A 14,013-nucleotide genomic window follows, 5' to 3' on the forward strand; every position below is an offset into this window, starting at 1 on the left:
TGCCTAAGGAGTTGCTCTGAGCTCTCGCCCCAGTCCTTGTACACAGCAGTGCTGCATTTGAACCTTTCTTTTATTTTTTTGCTTTCTTTTTTTTGAGACGGAGTCTCACTCACTCTGTCACCCAGGCTGGAGTGCAGTGGTGTGATCTCAGCTCACTGAAACCTCCGCCTCCTAGGTTCAAGCAATCCTCCTGCCTCAGCCTCCCTAGTAGCTGGAATTACAGGTGCCTGCCACCATGCTGGGCAAGTTTTTTTTTTTTTTTTGAGACAGAGTCCGGCTCTGTTGCCAGGCTGGAGTGCAATGGCACGATCTCATCTCACTGCAATCTCTGTCTCCCAGGTTCAAGCAATTCTTCTTTCTGCCTCAGCCTCCAGAATAGCTGGGATTACAGGTGCCTGCCACCACGTCCAGCTACTTTTTGTATTTTTAGTAGAGACGGGGTTTCGCCATGTTGGCCAGGCTGGTCTCGAACTCCTGACCTCAAGTGATCCACTCACCTTGGCCTCCCAAAGTGCTAGGATTACAGGAGTGAGCCACCGCACCTGGCCTTGAAGGCATTTCATCTCGCCAGCACACCTCTGCTACTGGAGGATGGCAAACACTGTTTCCTGCCCCTGCCCTGTAATTCTCACAGATATGCAGAAAGGTTTGGTTGCCCTGTGCCTCAGCAAATAAGAAAAATGCTTTCTTAGGAGGCTGTTCCAATAACTGCATGTTCCTTGCCGTCCTCTACAGAAATCACCAGCTGCTCTCCCAAGTTCTTCTGGGAGATGCTATGAAGAAAGGGAGGCAGCTCCCTCCACGTCCTGGCTCCAGTGCCCACTCCTGTGCCCCCTCCACGGCCCATGCAGCCTGGCCTCCTGGGTGACATCTGGTCCCTGTGTCACTTTCTGCAGACAAGGACTAGCCTCAAAGAGGAGAGCATGGTGTCCTGAAGGAGATGGCGGCCGCCATCACCTGTCCTGGGGCTTTCCTCTGACTGCCCAGGTGGGGGCCCAGAGGCGGCGCCTCTCACTCCGGCTTTGAGTGGAGTTACATAATTTCCAGGCTTCCCTGCAGTTCTCTCCTCCACATCCCTGAGCTGTTTACACAGCAGCTCTCACCCACAGAGTCCGCATGATGGCTTTTCCTCTGTTTGGAAGATGTGGATGGCTGTGTCCCAAGTTTTTCCTACCTAAGATCCTTTTCAGTAGGGGATGGATTCGGTCTATCTGATGATCAAGAGTTCAGGGTGGCCTTTGTGATAGTGTTACACCCCCTCCCAGGTCCAATAAACAGTCTTCTGACAAATAATGGCCCTTCCTTTTCCTTCCCCACCTGTCCACCACCTGGTAATGTGATGTAAGCGTGGCAAAATCCCGCACACCCCTTCCAGAAATCCCAGGACTCGTGTGGGAAATACTTTCATAATTAAAGCCTTCTGAGAAATTGCTGCCTCTTCCTTGAACTTACCTACTTTTGAGCGGTCCTTTAATCCTGCATTAAGGGGATACCCCCCAAAAATGGTTCTACTTAATTGCCCACCCTTCCTCACTCCTTTCTCCTCATGAATCATGCAAGCCTTTTTTTTTTAGATGACCCAGGTGCCCAAAGCAATAATTACATTTCAAGGGTATTTTTTTAAAGTATTTATTCCAAACATTTACAATGTTCACTTTAAATGCAAAATAGCTGGTAAAAAGAAAAAAAACACTGAAAAATGTACTGACCCTTTGCCCCATATACAGACATCAGCCTTTGGTATTTGCTTTCAGGTAATTAGGTAAAACAAACAAACGAAAACTTGAAACTATTATTTATCTCCAAGAAAACAACGTAGAGTTGAGGTATTCTATTTAACAGATGTGATCTCCATCCAATAAGGTCTCTCTGTTAATTAACAGCCTTGCGACATGCTGTTCCAATCCTTTCCTCCTAAAGTAGAATTTCATTTGAGCATATGTTCATAAAACTGACAATGTTCCTTAATAAGCACTAAGGTTGCCATAGAAACTCCCTGGTGCTGGTGCCCAGCCGCACGGAGGACAGGAGGCCTTCACAGGGCACTGAGGAGGGCCTGGCACAGACCCTGAACTGACCTGCCTGCCCCTCCATGTGCAGCCCCTGCCCACGGCTGCACGGGACAGCCGGGTGCAGGGCTCTTGCCTCAAACGGTCACGGGTTGCCCCTGCATCTCCAAATTAAGACCACCAACTCCACCTGGAGCTTGTGTCAGCATCCTCCCCACCTGGGTTAGCCTTCAGGACGTGCTGTGAGATAATAGAGCTCAGCACCAAAGCAGCCGGGAAGACATTCCTGAACATTCTCCAGGAAACAAACCCATAGACCACAACACTCCCAGCCTGCCCCGCTGGGCCCTGTTCACTACCAGGTGGGCTTCCAGCCTGGTTCCAGCAGCAGATTCCACAACCTGCCGCGGCAGCCAGTTTCCTTTCTCCCAAGACAGCAGGGAAATGCCAGAGGCTCCGTGTGAGTTCAGAGCCTGATAAAGAAAGTGCAAGGGCAAGTCTCCATCAGGGCCAAGAGCTCTCTGAGTTACCAAAGGCCTCGTCAACATAGCCAGTGCTACCCCCGGACACATTTCTTGAAAATATTTCATTAATGCTACAAACATTATTCATCATTTTACTTTAGGCCTTGAACAAGCATATTTTTTACTTTCCCCACCCAGCAGGATAAGCTGTCGTATTTAACCTAAATGGTCTCTGTCCCAGCGTTTCATGTCTGGCTGCGTGGCAGATGGCTACAGGTGTTAGGCAAATAACAGCACTGCTGGGGACTCAAGGCAGTGGGGATGCTGCAGAAACACAGGTAGAGATGCCCCGTGGATTGAGACACATGTTCAGTCACACAGATTAGCGAACAGAGAGAGCTTAGGATGTATACCTGTGTACACTGAGCCAGGCCTACAGCCCAGAGAAGACATTTTTTCTTCATTTACATTAGCTTATGAAAAATAAAGGGAAAATAACCCTCTTCAATACAGAAACAAAAAAACAAAACAAAAAAAGCAGTTCCATTACAATAAAAATGAAAGCAGTAACAATTTGGAGATCAAAGCTGCCTAGCTCTTGGCAATAATGAGCTATCTGGATTTCACATCTTCCGCTAGCATGGTTCTGCCCGGCTTTGGTAACACCACATGTGGGTAAAACGGTATAAAGAATTGAAGAACTGTGGGCACAGAATCACCCTTGCTGCAGATTCTCATTCTTAATTATTTCCCTTTAACAGCATTTTTGCTGTTCTCAAGTCTCAGAAACTTTATGTGGCGGGATGGGAGGGAACCACCATAACCGCCTGCCTGCCTTTTTTTTTCTTAAATGTTATTGTTTATAATAGAGATGGTGTCTCACTATGTTACCCAGGTTGGTCTCAAACTCCTGAGCTCAACCAATCCTCCCACCTCGGCCTCCCAAAGTGCTAGGATTACAGGCGTGAGCCACCGTGCCTGGCCATCCTGCCTTTTTGCCAACCTAAGATGAGTTGCCTCAAGCAGCAATAGGGTCTAAAATCTACAGACAAGCCCAGCAATGAAAGTCACGGCTTACTGAAGACATTAACAGCTTAAACCTGGAACACCATAAACAAAACATGGTCACTTTCATCCTTTCGCACCTGTCTGGTGATGGTGGTGGTTTTTCTAAGAGGGTAGACTATTAGAAAAGTTTTGTGGTCTGGTAAATTTTGGGTCCATGGTTACACGGCTGATTTAAATCATATCCCCACTCTGGAATACCCTGATAACTTGAGAGCTAACTGGGTAACCACTAACACCACTGAATTTTCAAAGCTCAGACAGAAAAGTCAGCTGAAGTGGTTAATCACGGTGTTACAAGTAGACATTTAGTCCTGCTTCAATTCTTGCAGAGCTTAATCAACTCAAGGAACTAAATAAAAAGAGGAAGGCACTGAGGTAAGGGATTTTTTTTAAATGGGATTTTTTTAAAACCTCCTCTTTGATAACAGAAAGCTCAGGGCTTTCAGGGTGGGGAATTTCTAGGACCCTGCCGGGTAGTCGTGGGAGGCTTCCTTCTCAGCACTGGGACAAGGACCGGACACCCTCTCCATAACCGCCTGGGGGAGTAGTCACATGCTGGTTTTTCCCTCGAGTAGAGAAGAGGCAGGCTATTTTTCCACTTTTTAAGACAAAAACAAAATACAGAATGAATGAAACCACAATCTCTTCTCTAATAGGGAAAACATTTTTTCTTTTCTTTTCTTTTTTTTTTTTTTGAGACAGGGTCTCACTTGCTCTGTCAACCAGGCTGGAGTGCAGTGGTGCAATCTCGGCTCACTGCAGCCTTGACCTCCCAGGCTCAAGAGATCCTCCCACCTCAGCCCCCCAAGTATCTGGGACTTCAGGCGCACTCTACCACACTTGGCTAATGTTTATGCTTTTTGTAGAGATGGGGTTTTACCACATTGCCCAGGCTGATCTCAAACTCCTGGACTCAAGTGATCCTCCCGCCTCGACCTCCCGAAGTGCTGGGGTTACAGGCGTGAGCCACCATGCCTGGCAGGAAAAATATTTTTTCTCTTCCTCCTTTTTCACTTGACTTGGTTTTGGGCTAAACAAAGTTATGGTGCTTCCCCCACACCTAAGTAAGTTACTTCTATGCTGACACAGCGAATATTGGATATTCCACCCTCTTGAGAGAAAACAGTCAGCAGTTTTTTAAAAACCAAGTTTAAATGCATTCTTGCCAGGCTCATTTTTCTTTTCACATTGTCTTCCTTAATATTATCATCCCTAGTTACCCAGGTTCGGCTGACAACAAACAAAGCTGCAGTAAAACAGTTTTGATCTCAGCAATGGCAGAAGCCCTCCCTGCTGCTAGCTCTCCTTTGTGGGAGGTGGAGAAAAGAGAACATTGGTTTTCAGAGGCTGTGATCCCCCGCTCAGCTCCCACTCTACAGGGGATGGTAGAGACCCTGTGCCCCTCTCCTCTCCTTCCTGTGCTTCTCACCTGAGGTCCTGCAACCCAAAGCCAATGCAGTTGCCTGTGTATTCAGCAAATGCCTAGGATCATCATTCACATTTAGCAAAATGCTAATGAGGAACTAATTATAATTCTGTTGAAAACGACCAGGCCCTGAGATACTGTATTATTCACCCACTCACCCTCAGCTGTTTTTCAACTGTGGGGAAGAAAGGGAGGAGAGAGCTTCTTCCCCCAGCCTTGGCAGTTTAAGTAAAAGCCGTCTCCAGCCTTAGAAAAACAGAATTTGCAAAGGCACTTGGGTTTTAAGAGTTTGAGCTGGAAGATGAAACAATGCAGTGGGCCAGGAGCATGGCGGCTGGAGGAGGCTTTGGCTGGAAATCCATCCCACCTGCCTGAGGGTGCAGCTTGTGCAGAGGTGTTGCGGGATGGGCTGCCAGCAGCTTCTCCACACTGAGGCCCCCACCAACCTGCCCAGCTTTTGAGTGTCCGTGTGAGTGTCCAAAGAGTCTTGATACGGTTCTCTTCACAGTGGCCCAAGTTCACTCTAACCCCTTTAAGCTGGGCATTTGGAAAGGGAGGTTTGAAACCTCAACCAGCTGAACAGCTGGAGCAGGCTGATTTTCCCCTGGCGTAGAACCTTCTACAAGGCTCTTCCGTGAAGCCAAAGGCCGCACACCCCTGAGATAAGCTGGCATGGCAGTGAGTAGCATCTTTTGCTGAGCCCGTTTGTGTTCTGTCATCCACAGCGTCCAGGCTGCTGGTGCCACCCAGCCAGCTATCTGGGGAAGAAGTAGTCTGTATTGCTGATGTCATAAGGGCTCCGTGGGTCCCTGGCATCTGGTCGGTTGTGGCTCGAGGTATTGTCAGACCCCAGGCTGCTGGGGGACACCGGTGGGGAGATGAGAGGAACAAGCACTGGGGTGGGTCGAGGCCTCTCTGGGACCAGCTGCCCCAAAGAGTACGGCGGGTGCATGCTTGTCTTGCCTTCCTTCAGAGCCCGCAGCTTCCACGTCTTCTTGAACCTTCACACAAACACACAAAGACAAACCACACAGATGTTTAGCTTCCCCTGTGACAAGCCCACAGTGGAAAACACCAACAGCTGGCTGCCCTGGTGGCCTGGCACTCCCAGGTTTCAGCTCAAAGGAGCAATAACTATCAGCTGTCTTTTCGTTTTCTGTTCATTTGTTTGTTTTGAGACAGGGTCTTGCCCTGTTACCCAGGCTGGAGTGCAGTGGTGCAATCTCAGCCCACGGCAGCCTCAACCTCCTTGGGCTCAGGTGATTCTCCCACCTCAGCCTCCTGAGCAGCTGGGGCTACAGGTGTGTGCCACTACATCTGGCTGATTTTTGTATTTCTCATAGAGACAGGGTTTTGCCATGTTGCTCAGGCTGGTCTTGAATTCCTGGGCTCAAGCGATCCACCCGCCTCAGCCTCCCAAAGTGCTAGGATTACAGGTATGAGCCGGCACACTCGACCCGACTGTTTTTATCACCAGGGAGTTCACCATACTCTGAAGAGTTGGTGAGTTTCCAAAACACTCCCAAGGAAATAGATGTGTATTATTGGTCCAGTTTACAAGTGAGGAAACTGAGGCACTAAAAAGTCACTTAACAGTCCCTTAATTGTCCCATTCCAGAGGCTGTTCATTAGGTACACACCATCAGTCCCAAATCCATTTACTTGAAAAAGAGAAAAATAGGCCGGGCGCGGTGGCTCACGCCTGTAATCCCCACACATTGGGAGGCCGAGGTGGGCAGATCAACTGAGGTCAGGAGTTCAAGACCAGCCTGGCCAACGTGGTGAAACCCCGTCTCTACTAAAAATACAAAAATTAGCCAGGCTTAGTGGCAGGCACCTGTAATCCCAGCTACTTGGGAGGCTGAGGCAGGAGAATCGCTTGAGCCCGGGAGGCAGAGGTTGCAGTGAGCCGAGATCGTGCCATTGCACTTCAGCCTGGGCAACAAGAGCGAAACTCTGTCTCAAAAAAAAGAAAAGAAAAGAAAAAGAAAGTATTATTTTAGTAGGGAAAGAAAATGGGCCTCTCAGTCAAAGTAAGGCTGGCAGGAGGCAGATAATTTGCAACCGCCATGTAATAGCAGGAAAAGGGTCCCACTGCTCCCTCAACTGCCCTCCTGTTCCTCTTGCTCCTAATGTTGCCGACCTCCCCAGTTCTCCCTGTGCCTCTGGGTCCACTCCCACCATGCTGGTGAGTTCCCACAGACTCAACTGTGGGCACCACTGGCCACAATTTGACTCATCTGACAGGAAAGTCAATGCTACACAGGAAGGAGATAGACATCTCTCTGATCACAGCTTCGTTCACAGTGCTCCACTCTGGGCCCAAAGCCAGGGCTCAGTAACTGAGAAAAGTCACTTGACAGCTCAAAGAAAGATGAAATGGTGACATGGATCTTCAAAAGCACAGTCACGTCCCCTTCCTGAAGGGGCCCTTCAACTGTGCCAGGGTGGCCAGTGCCCCAAGCCTCAGCCCCTCCCTCTTGCTTCCCACTTTGTGACTGACATGCCTACTAACCCCAAAGTGGGAACAAGGTGGCCTCCCTCAGTTCCATGGAAGATCAGTTACTCCAGGAAGGGCTGGGAAAGAGGAGGGGAAACCAATGTCAAAAACAAGATTTGGGGATTTTCCTTGGGTTTCTTTTTATATCGACAGGTTATTCCTGTCCTTGTTATGATAAATAATTAATAGTTGGCTCCAAATCTGCCACTGGCTTTTAGCTTAGTATCCAAATGGAATAAACAATCTGCAGAATGTTATTTAGGGCTTCACCATGTGGACACCACACAGGAAGAGAGCCCAGCAGGCTGCTGACTGGAGCTATGCTGAGTCATTGAATGGAGTTCTCCTGTAGGAAAGGACTGAGGAGAGAGTCATTACACTTTGGATTTCAAAGAATTCAGACTCTCTGACCCAGGAATTCTACTTCTGGGAAAAGAAAGAACATAGCTATAAAAAAAAAAAACCTTTATGCACAAAGATGTTCAACACAGTGTTTTTTATAAAAGCAAAATAAGGCCAGGTGTGGTGGCTCACGCCTGTAATCCCAGCACTTTGGGAGGCCGAGGTGGGTGGATCACTTGAGGTCAGGAGTTCAAGACCAGCCTGGCCAATGTGGCAAAACCCTATCTCTACTAAAAAAGAATTAGCCAGGTGTCGTGGTGCATGCCTGTAATCCCAGCTACTTGGGAGGCTGAGGCTGGAGAATTGCTTGAACCCAGGAAGCAGAGGTTGCAGTGTGCTGAGATCGTGCCACTGCACTCCAGCCTGGGCGACAGAGTGATATGTCTAAATAAATAAATAAAATAAAAGCAAAATAACACCCAAATAATTGGTAATGTTTGGGTGCCACCAATTAGGAGTAATAGGAGGTTGATTAAGAGAAATTGGTATATCCACCTAATACTACAGCTAATGAAAGTGAGATTTATGGCCAGGCACGGTGGCTCACGCCTGTAATCCCAGCACTTTGGGAGGCCGAGGCGGGCAGATAACGAGGTCAGGAGTTCGAGACCAGCCTGACCAACATTGTGAAACCCTGTCTCTATTAAAAAATACAAAAATTAGCCGGGCATGGTAGCAGGCGCCTGTAATCCCAGCTACTCAGGAGACTGAGGCAGGAGAACTGCTTGAACCCAGGAGGCGGAGGCTGCAGTGAGCTGGGATCGCACCATTGCATTCCAGCCTGGGCAATAAGAGTGAAACTCCGTCTCAAAAAAAAAAAAAAAAAGTGAGATTTACAAAGAATTTGTACTAATGGGAAAGAATGCCTAGGTTATAGTGCTAAGTGTGAAAGGCAGGATGCAGAGCTGAGGATACAGAATAATCATGGCTGTGTAAAAACAAACAAGAAACTAGGCAGAGGAAAAAGACTCAGGAAATTTGTCTAAATATTAAGTGTTCTTGATCTGGGTGTTGATTGTGAAACCATCTCCACAGGGTTGACAAAAATTGCATGCTGGGTTCTGGACAGAAATATATTAATAGTTATAATGAAGCAGTAATCAGGCTGCACTTTGGCCCATTTCCTTATGGCAAAAAGTCACGTAGCCCTAGACACTGACCATCTGCATCCCTGTTGTTTCTGTAGATATGACTTCTGACACTAGCATCCTAAGACTTTTGTTTAAGGATCACTTAAGATGTTTTACAGACCCCGAATTCCAGCAACCAGTTTGAAGACCCTCACAGAGGAATGGGATTGGCATGAGAAGACAGCTTCTTCATCTCCTTGTCCCAGGACCTCACCCTACACCCTGCAACCAGTCAACCATCCCCACACTTTGGCCCAGTCCAACATTTTTACAACCCTAGCCCCAAATTCCTTGGGGAGATGGATTTGAGGTGTGGGCGGAGGATTACCTAGGTGCCAAGGCAAGACTGAAGGCACAAACTGTTTCAGTATAATACATAAAATAGTTAGAATAAGAATAGTCATAATACAAATTAGATATAGAGATGATCATGAACAATTATCAATCATTATTCTAAACATTATTAATCATTAGCTTTTAATATTACTCTTTGTTGCATTACTAATATAACCTAGGAATAACCGGCGGGTATAGGGTCAGGTGCTGAAGGGACATTGTGAGAAGTGACCTAGAAGGCAAGAGGTGAGCCCTCTGTCACGCCCGCATAAGGGCCGCTTGAGGGCTCCTTGGTCAAGCGGCAACGCCAGTGTCTGGGAAGGCACCTGTTACTTAGCAGACCACGAAAGGGAGTCTCCTTTCCTTGGAGGAGTCAGGGAACACTGTCCTCCACCAGCTTCTTGTGGGAGGCTGGATGTTATCTAGGCCTGCCTGCAGTCATCCGGAAGCCTAAACCCCTCCCTGCGGTGCTGTGCTTCAATGGTCACGTTCCTTGTCCACTTTCATGCTCCTCCCGCACTCCTGCTTCCTCTTTGAAGTGCATAGTAGATAGCGGTAGAAGAAATAGTGAAAGTCTGAAAAGTCTTTGATCTTTCTTATAAGTGCAGAGAAGAAAACGCTGACATATGCTGCCTTCTCTCTGCTTCAGCTACCTAAAAGGGAAGGGCCGCCTATCCTGTAATCACATGACTTGCTTCACCTTGTCAATCACTTAGAAGATTTACCCTCCTTACCCTGCCCCCTTGTCTTGTATGCAGTAAATATCAGCGAGCCCAGACATTCGAGGCCACTACCGGTCTCCGCATCTTGATAGTAGTGGTCCCCCAGGCCCAGGTGCTTTCTCTTCATCTCTTTGTCTTATGTCTTTATTTATTACAATCTCTCATCTCCGCACACAGGGAGAACACTTGCTAAGCTCCGTACGGCTAGACCCTACAGAGGTTTCCTCCCATCTCCTCCTTAGATGACCCTCTGATTAAACCTCTTTCTCTGCTGCAACCTGGTGTCTTGGCATCTTGACTTGCCACGTGCATCTGATTATAATTATAATGACATGGGTGTGTACACTTCATGGCGCTGTACACATGATGTGGGAACTTTTCTGTATGTTTGTTAGACTTCAGTTACATTTACATTTTGAAAATTAACAGTGGTTCTCTTTGGATGACATATATTTTTTTCCATTTGTCATTGTTTAGCAAATCTCCGGTAATAATCACATATCACATACATATGTATGTGTGTATGTATGTATTTTTTAAGTCCCTATTGACCTAATATGGAAGCAATCTGTGTCCTCAGTTTTTTTTCAAAGTAACTGAATGGGTAGCAAAGAAAGGTGAGCTTTCCTTTTGAAATATTCTAAGGAGAGTATGAATTCTTTTCTGAAAATCACTGAACTCAAAGAGGACTTTGAAACCAGCCAACCTGAGGGTGTCCAGAGCTGGCCTGGATGGGTGTGAGCAGGGCCTGGGGGCTGGAGAGGACACGGGGCGAGCAGAAAGAAGAAGCAGATGAGCTCTCTGCTGCCTCCTTTTGCACCTTGACCTCCACCTTTTATCTATTTTACATATTTGGGCTTCAAAAGGTTTTGTTTAAAGAAAAGATTCTGTAGCTAAAAGAAGTTTTTTAAAATGCTCAAAACTCTCACTCTTTTTTAGAAAGATATGTAGAAACCAAGGTGCCACCCCTTTTACCCCAAAGGCCACAGACAGTGCCCACTGCACCCAGCCACCTCCATGGCCCAGAACACCATGAAAGGCCCTCTGCCCGTCCCCCAGCTGTGGAGGTAGCAGAAGCTCTGATTTTAAAATACCGGAATGATACACTACATTCAAAACAAAATGATGTTTAAGTCATAGGCATACACATAGGAAGTCCTCACTTAATGATGTAAGTTCATTCTAGATAAATATGCAGAAAAATAATTCTCTACTAGGAGAATTCTATTTTCCCAGTGCCTGATAACCTAAAATACAGAGAATCAGTGGGGGACAGGGAATAGGGTGGGAGGAATTGGCCCCTGTAAGATGGCAAGCCTTTTCGATAGCATATTTAAATTTTAAAAAATCATCTATGATTCAGAAAAAAAGAATGAGTAATAAAAAACAAAGAAAAAATTCACTGATATTGCTGGAAAAATATTTAGGGCCATACAAAAAAATATAATACAGACTGGCAGGATGAAGTCAACCTTCACCTACTGTAAATGTGGCCATCCCACGGTAACCATAGTTCAGCCATTTTGGCAGCCGAGAGCCCCACGGTATTTCTAAGTTTATACTCTTTGCTAGACAGAGGGGATTTGGGGAAAAGAAGGCTTCTTCATCACTTGAAATAATTGGCCTCTTTCCAAACAAATTTGCCTTATACAGAAGAAAATGGAAACTCACTAGGCTAGGAAATAAATTCCTGGCATGTTCTCAGCACAGGGCACTGGCCCTGTCTGTGCCTGCAGGGACTCTGGTTGTTGAGCAACCAGCCAGTGTCCAAGCATCATCAGCAGAATAGCAAACCAGGTCTGTTACCAACCTAATACTCCTGTATTAGCCGTTACAACACACCAAGATGGTGCTGCATGTTAAGGGCCAGTGGTGGGCCGATGGGACCAGCTGGGCCCAGCTCTTAGCCAATAGCAGGCAGGGACCATAGGCAGGGACTCTCAGGGCGTGTGTTCCACTCCTGGCTCTTGCTTGTCCTTGGGCAAGTCATTTTACCTTTGGGGGCTGTTTCCTCATTTATAAAATGAAAGAGTTTGACTAGATGACCCCTAAGGCCCTATAGAAATAGCAGGAGTTTTTGGTTTGATTCTTGGCCTTCTTTTTCTTCTTCATCTTTTTTTTTTTTTTGAGATGGAGTCTCCTTCTGTTGCCCAGGCTGGAGTGCCAGTGGCGCGATCTCGGCTCACTGCAACCTGTGCCTCCTGGGTTCAAGCGATTCTCCTACCTCAGCCTCCCAAGTAGCTGGGATTACAGGTGCACAGCACCATGCCCAGCTAATTTTTCTATTTTTAGTAGAGACAGGGTTTCTCTACATTGGCCAGGCTGGTCTCGAAAGCCTGACCTCAGGTGATCCACTCGCCTTGGCCTCCCAAAGTGCTGGGATTACAGGCGTGAGCCACCGCGCCCGGCCTATTCTTACTAGCTGTTATCACACCATCTCTTTTAGCTTCAGTTTCCTCCCCTGTCAAATGGACATCATATCTACTCTACTCTATAGGGCCTGTGGTGGGTTATGAGAAAAGTCTGTTGAAGCCCTAATGTAGACACAGAGCCAGAACACAGCAGGATATACCTAGGGTGAGGCAAGGAATCCTTTGGTAGGCAGGAGGTAGACCCGTGGATGCTGACATGGCCCCTCACTGGCCAAAAAATATAACAGGCTTTGTGTCCTCCAAGGAGCTACCTCCACTCATTAAGAATCTCATCTTCCACACACCCTTTAGACGGCTTGTTCTCTACTTCATTGAAAAAGCAAAGTGAAGGCCGGGCACGGTGGCTCACGCCTGTAATCCCAGCACTTTGGGAGGCCAAGGCACGTGGATCACGAGGCCAGGAGATCGAGCCCATCCTGGCTAACACAGTGAAACCCTGTCTCTACCAAAAAAAATACAAAAAATTAGCCAGGCGTGGTGGCGGGTGCCTGTAGTCCCACCTACTCGGGAGGCTGAGGCAGGAGAATGGCGTGAACCCGGGAGGCAGAGGTTGCAGTGAGCCGAGATTGCGCCACTGCACTCCAGCCTGGGCGACAAAACAAGACTCCGTCTCAAAAAAAAAAAAAAAAAGAAAAAAAGAAAAAGAAAAGTGAAAACAACCCTGAACCCAATTTGAGTAGTCATCTTGCTAATCTTTCAACCCACACCACACTCGATAGTCAAGCTAGATCAGGGCTACTGGCAGGGTCTGATGAGCTAATGTGTAGAAAGCTCTCTACAAGTAGAAAGAAGGACAGAGTGCAATGTCTCCTCCACTTGTAGATCAGCACGATTAACTGCTGCCCAGAAGACCCAGCCTGACTTCTTTTAGGGTTTCAGCTTATGAAAAGCAGCCAGTTCCTGCAGTAAAATTGTGAATACCGAAAAATTTCATTATTGCTTGTTCATTGAAGGCACTGTTGGCTGACTTTTCTGCAAACTTGGAAATGAATGACAAAACCAATGACCAAATGGAACGAAGATGATTGGGATGAAATGGGCATGATGAGACAGCAGCCAGGGTGCAATTCAGCCTGAATGAGTATTTCCTAACCATGGCTGGAAAAGAACACTAGGGCAGAGCATTTAAAGGTGACCTTTAAGTTCCTGGATTGATACATGGAATATTCCTAAGGAGGTCCTGCGTGGGCGCCTTGGATTTAACTGCGTGGTGCTTCTCAAATGTTACTTTCTTTTTTCTTTTCATTTTTTTTTTTTTTTTTTTTTTTTTTTTTTGAGACGGAGTCTTGCTCTGTAGCCCAGGCTGGAGTGCACTGGCACAATCTTGGCTCACCGCAACCTCTGCCTTCTGGGTTCAAGTGATTCTCCTGCCTCAGCTTCCTGAGTAACTGAGATTACAGGCATGTGCCACTATGCCCAGCTAATTTTTGTGTTTTTAGTAGAGACGGAGTTTCACCATATTGGTCAGGCTGGTCTTGAACTCCTGACATGAGGTGATCCACACGCCTTGGCCTCCCAAAGTGT

General features: G+C 47.0%; 1 protein-coding gene across 2 annotated transcripts in view; it reads right to left on the reverse strand.

Annotated features, from left to right (window-relative positions):
• Positions 1-1,624: 1,624 nt before the first annotated feature.
• Positions 1,625-14,013, reverse strand: part of IL6R (interleukin 6 receptor) — a 63,908-nt gene continuing 51,519 nt past the window's right edge. The window contains exon 10 of one of the 2 annotated variants that reach the window (XM_032154433.2): positions 1,625-5,968. In XM_032154433.2, coding sequence (XP_032010324.1) covers positions 5,722-5,968 — 247 coding nt within the window. In that variant the 3' untranslated portion in view covers positions 1,625-5,721. The remainder of the gene's footprint in view (positions 5,969-14,013) is intronic. The other variant, XM_058439240.1, reaches the window with a different exon arrangement.

The sequence above is a fragment of the Hylobates moloch genome, unplaced genomic scaffold, assembly GCF_009828535.3.
Source record: "Hylobates moloch isolate HMO894 unplaced genomic scaffold, HMol_V3 SCAFFOLD_5, whole genome shotgun sequence".
NCBI lineage: Eukaryota > Metazoa > Chordata > Mammalia > Primates > Hylobatidae > Hylobates > Hylobates moloch.